Raw genomic sequence first — 5,545 nt, 5'->3', positions numbered from 1 at the left:
GTATTTTGTAGCCTTAGTCTGAGTTTAAATATGATAAAAACTGTAGTGTATGTAAACTGATTTATTGAAGAATGTGATTTCAGGATGTCATGCTCAAATTAAGATGCATAATGTTAGTAAAAACATAGAAATTCAATAACTTGTGATTATGAATTATAATTATAACTGCAACTCGACGCTAACGCGCTCCGTGGTGGTTTTGTCTCAAACCAGGGTTTTCAAACTATGATCAAAAAACAATGTGTAAAATATTCAATATCAATTTGAAATTTGCCACGCAACTTTACGCTCTAGATTTAGACATCATGAGGTGCGTTAGCGTCGAGTCGCAGTTATAATGAAACGCACTTTAGTAAACACAACTCACTAGTATATTACAAAATCCATTTATTGGTGTAACTAGGAGTGTAAAGCAATTCTAAATATAAAATTAGACCACCCAAAACTTTCACTGTGGTAATTATGAAAACTTCTAATACATTCATATTCTATCATCAAATATATTAGTTAATAACCAAACGTTACCTATACAGGGTAAATCAACCCATTTTCCCCCATTTTAATGCGTTTTTTTCAAAATATTTGATTTTTGGAGTTTTAAATTACAATTGAATACTATTTTTTCAATCACTGAAGAAAATTTTTATTTAATTCAAGGAGTTGGATGAAAAATGGAAAAATGTAAACATATATATTTAAAAAGGACCACTCTTTTACTCTGAATTGTTAATGTGATGATTTTTTTAAAATTGTTGATGCATCTAAATCTAATTTCGAACGAGTTGTTTCTGAGTACTTGAGTGGTTCTTAGTTTCCCATAACAGTTTTTGCCATGTTTTACATTCGTAAGATGGCAACAACATAATATGTATAATAGCGTCCTCTTAATAATAAACTAAGGCATGGGCAGACTTTTATGAAAGGGGATTTTTGGTAACATTATCCTTGTTAATTATTTTTATATTTTTAAAGATAATTTCAGTTAATGAATTTTCTGATTAATATCAGCCATGTTTCAAGATTGCCTTATATTTTAAAAAGTTTAACTCACAGAAGGAGTAGCTGCCTCCCACCCCACCACTTGTGCACACGCTTATAATAATAAAGGGAGGTTATAGAAAATGAAAATATAGTCTTTATTTCATCAGTGTGTAGACATTTTTTAAATCAGAATTTGAATAAAATAATTAATTAAAGGAATAAAATAGGGATGAGTAATGAGCATGCTTGGGTAATTACTCTGTAAATACCTACAAAAAAACATATTTAAGAGGATGTGATACCCGCATGTGTTGTCTCTGTCTTACAAGTGCGTGACATACCAAATTTTACGCTCAGCAGATCATGTGTAGCTCCATTAATTTAAAAATTAGAGTGAATTAACCTCTTACAAAATCTAAAGGTAAGATTATTATCTAAGCAACCTCATGGGCTTTTTGTTATATTTTAATTTCAAAGCGAGTTATGAGTAATTTAAGATATATAACCAATTTACAATTTTAAAATACTCATAACGCACTTTAAAATTAAAATATAATAGAAAGTCCATGATGTTACCTAAATAATAATCTTACCTTTAGATTTTATAAGAGGTCAATTCAATCTAATTTTTAAACTAACGGAGCTACACGTGTTCTGCTGGACATAAAATTCACTATGTTACGCACTTGTAAGACGGAGTGAACATATACGGGTATTACGTCCTCTTAAGCCATCAGTAAATTATAGTTTTTTTTAATAGATATAAGTTTTTTTAAATTAATTTAATTAATAAAGATAACAAAATAAATAGACCCTCCAAATAAGTTAAGCCTTGCTCATAAGTTAAGAGTATATTAAACATTGTCTTACATAATTTTTCACATTTTTGTTTTTCACCGTCTTGTATGATGCATATGCTGGATACATTACACCAAATAAAAGTCTATAAATAACAACAATATATTTACATAGTATATAATATTATATATATAAGAATAAAAATTATATTAATAATAATTAACAACCAATTGTTTCAAAATTGACTTACGTTAATGCTTTGCACACAGCTCCTGGTATCATATTGTACAAAACTGTATGAATAATTTAATAAGAACATGGATTAACTAACTGTTTGTCAAATTTTTGTTGCTTGTTTTAGAAGATAACGTTGTTTATTATATACTGTTTGTAATGGACCTGCCTAACAACGAGTTGTTCAGATTCATTTTTAAGTATACAGTTTAATTTATTATTATTTATTGTTAACGATCGAGAAATTAAATTGTTACATATTATTATGTACTATATACTACATAACAATTCTTTCATTATATACGTTTCTATTACTATATAAGGTAATGGATTTCAAAACATAATGATCCGCGAGCAAACACAATCTACTCACGTAATAATTTGTATCCAAGAAAAAAAATATAATAATCCTATTGGCCACCTAATTAACTATCACTGCTATTGTTTTGGTCATGGACCTTAAACATTTAAACTCAGAGTAAGGTAAGAGTATGGTTTTGGTGTTTTCTCGTTTGATAGTAATTTTTTCTTATCGTAATAATATCTTCATAATATCCACGACGGACCATAGATATAAAGAATGGATATGCCATGTCCATAATAACAACATAGATGGTCATAGCATGCCCGAATGTGGAAGAGAGAAAGACTATTTTTATTATTATCTCTCATTCTAGCAGAAGTCTTATCATATATTTATACATCAATTTATTTGTGATAAGACCTCTATAATTTAATATTCGTTGCCGTAAGATTATCATAATTAATGGCCTATCCATTCTATTATAATATCCATTGAACAAATTTAATAAGAAGCAGAAAACCACAAAAAGCTGAAATTGACGGTAGTAGACTACATTAATTATGGTTGAAGTATTCTCTATCTCTTTCTAACAAACTCGCTCGGTTTTATTTACATTAGTGATACTGTGAGCGTTATAATATAGTTCAATGATAATATCTATGCGACGGACAAGCAGCAGCTGGTATATACCTTGGCGACAGACCACGTAATAAAGAACTTTATAATTTATAAAATATCTTGCCACGAACTAATATAATATTAACCTTTTCGTGATAATATCATTAATCGTGATATGAATATTATAATACAATAAGTTTGATAGTAAATTAACTATACTACTAACAACTGAGAATAATGAGAAATTGAGAGACACTTATTAAATAGTAAATTGACGTGAACACTTGATTCGGTCGACTCAACTTTGCAGTTGCGCTTAGGAAGTTAAAGTTGTTTTCAAACTCAAGTGTCAACCACTTTTCTGCAAAGCACTGCTTACTGGTTAAACGCTTTTGATATAAATTTTAAAGGTGTATTGTAATTTTTAATTTTTTAATAAAATAAAAAACAATTTTTAGGTAATCTATCTATACATATAAAATCCAAATACCACTCACTCACTGATCGCTGTATCTCCAAAACTACTCAACGCATGAACTTGAAATTTGGAATAGAGGTTCTTCTCATATTATCACCCTGCAATAAGAAAGGATTTGCTGAAATTCGCATTTTAAAGAGGTGCTCAAACAGAGATATTGAGGTTCACGATAGAAATTGGAAATTTATTTTTATTTATTAATAGTTGCCATTGGTTACAGTTTACAGTAGAAATTATTGGTTATTGGTTATTATTATTGGTTATTCGGACATGTCAGGTAAAAGCTTACATCAAATCAAATTATTGAACATCGCCTACCAGGGTGGCCGAGTTACACTTACTGCAGCAAGTTAAACCCAAAAAAAGTTGAACAATCATAATTTTTTTAAGAGTTGCTAATTTTTACGGGCAACAAAGTGCATGGGTTCAGCTAGTAATATTATAATAAAAACAGCCAACATCTGTGTTAATTTCTACATTTGTTAAAATAATAACATTAGAGTATAGACGTATAGTACATAAGACTGACTTAAGATCGCTTAAGATGCTTTACAAACTTTGACTCGGCAAAAACTAACTGAATATAATTAATAAATTGTTCTGTATTTTAAAAAAAAAAAATTCAAATAAGTAGGTATTAAGTATTTTATTTAACAAATATTGTTTTTTTATGACTGATAATTTAGCTGATCCGTAACTCTAAAGTCCCAAATTTTTTAATCCCAATTGCTCAGATAGTAGATGTACTTACCTATACCATATTAGTTATTACTTATTATTTAGGTACTATACTATTATTATTAAGAGGCACTGCTGGGAACCTTCCTACTCTACAATTAATATTATTATTTCAAATATATAATTTTATGTCACCACACTTACGTATTATACCTTGTTGTATAGATTGTAAATATATATTTTTTAAATAAAATAAAAGATGATTAAAAAAAAAAAAAGGTACTTTATGATTTAAACTTATGGGCTATGAGTTATGACCAATTGCGTTGTTAATATTAATTACTGGTTTAATACATTGTAAACTTAAATTGTATATTTTAATTATATTTCCTACCTAGTTCAGTGTATATGTCAAAATTCAAAAGCCCGTATTACCTACCTAATATATTATCATAGACATTTTAGAGTTAACAAAGAATTAAGTCGCCCGGTGCTAAAGTAATTTTGTCCTCACAAGTAAATAGTGATCTTGTCCTATAGAATCAACCAAATTTGGTTTTTTTTTTTTATAATAGAGTGTAATATTCTACAGAATATAAAGTATAAACCACATTGAACTATGTTTTTAAATATTTTACAACCATTATTATGTCTTTGAAAAAAAACAACTAGGATTTTTTTTATATAGTATTTTATACCATTTGAAATACAATAAAATATCTGAGTTCAATGCTGTTTGAAGAAGTTTTCTTCTTTCAGATAAAAAGAAACAGTTATCGATATCCGACAATTCTATGAGGCCTGAAAGTTTTTTCTGTGATTATTTTTGTGAATATAGTAACCTATTAAGGAGTCAGTACATGATACTGACTCCTTAATAGGTATCTGACAGAAGATTAATGGAAAAGTATTATTACTGGCAAGTGGCAGCTAAAATATAAAATACAATTTTCAAATTTTATAGAATTGGATAAAATGTTAAAAACTGGCACTGAATTCTCTTAGTGTCCGTATTAGAAATTGTTAAACTAAGGTTAAACCACCAAATTCGGCCGGTAAAATCAGTGGGTTAAGCATAACTAAGGTTTAAACTATGATTGTAAAACGGGTGTAAAACTTAATAGTGTAGATTTAATTATAAATTTAATAGTGACCTATAAAATAACATTATATAATTATTTAATATAATTTAACATATTTTAAATTCCATTGCATTGTTAAAGTTCTAGTTATTTTTCGATTTTATTTGTACATTCTGCGTCGTAGTATGCCCATTGATTAAAATATAATCTTATAATTAATCAATGTATGCCTCATCCCTTTTTTCATTATTTTATTTTATATACTTATTACCAAGGCTGGGCATTAACGAGTTAAAAAGTTAAAGTTAAGTTACTTTTAACTAAGTTACTTAGCGAGTTACTTTTTTTTTTAAGGAGGTAACTTTCTATCTT

At 28.0% G+C, this 5,545-nt stretch overlaps 1 protein-coding gene across 1 annotated transcript in view; it reads right to left on the bottom strand.

Moving 5' to 3' along the window:
• Nucleotides 1–2,546, bottom strand: part of LOC100164704 (receptor expression-enhancing protein 1) — a 5,707-nt gene extending 3,161 nt beyond the window's left edge. The window contains exons 1-2 of the mRNA XM_001948207.5: nucleotides 2,030–2,546; nucleotides 1,852–1,924 (exon numbers count right to left, since the gene is read on the bottom strand). Of these exons, the coding sequence (XP_001948242.1) occupies nucleotides 1,852–1,924; nucleotides 2,030–2,061 (105 nt within the window). The 5' untranslated portion in view covers nucleotides 2,062–2,546. The remainder of the gene's footprint in view (nucleotides 1–1,851; nucleotides 1,925–2,029) is intronic.
• Nucleotides 2,547–5,545: the final 2,999 nt, after the last annotated feature.

Source organism: Acyrthosiphon pisum, chromosome X, assembly GCF_005508785.2.
Source record: "Acyrthosiphon pisum isolate AL4f chromosome X, pea_aphid_22Mar2018_4r6ur, whole genome shotgun sequence".
Lineage (NCBI taxonomy): Eukaryota > Metazoa > Arthropoda > Insecta > Hemiptera > Aphididae > Acyrthosiphon > Acyrthosiphon pisum.
The sequence above is the reverse complement of the archived record's forward strand: the minus strand, read 5'-3'. Positions and strand labels throughout refer to the sequence as shown.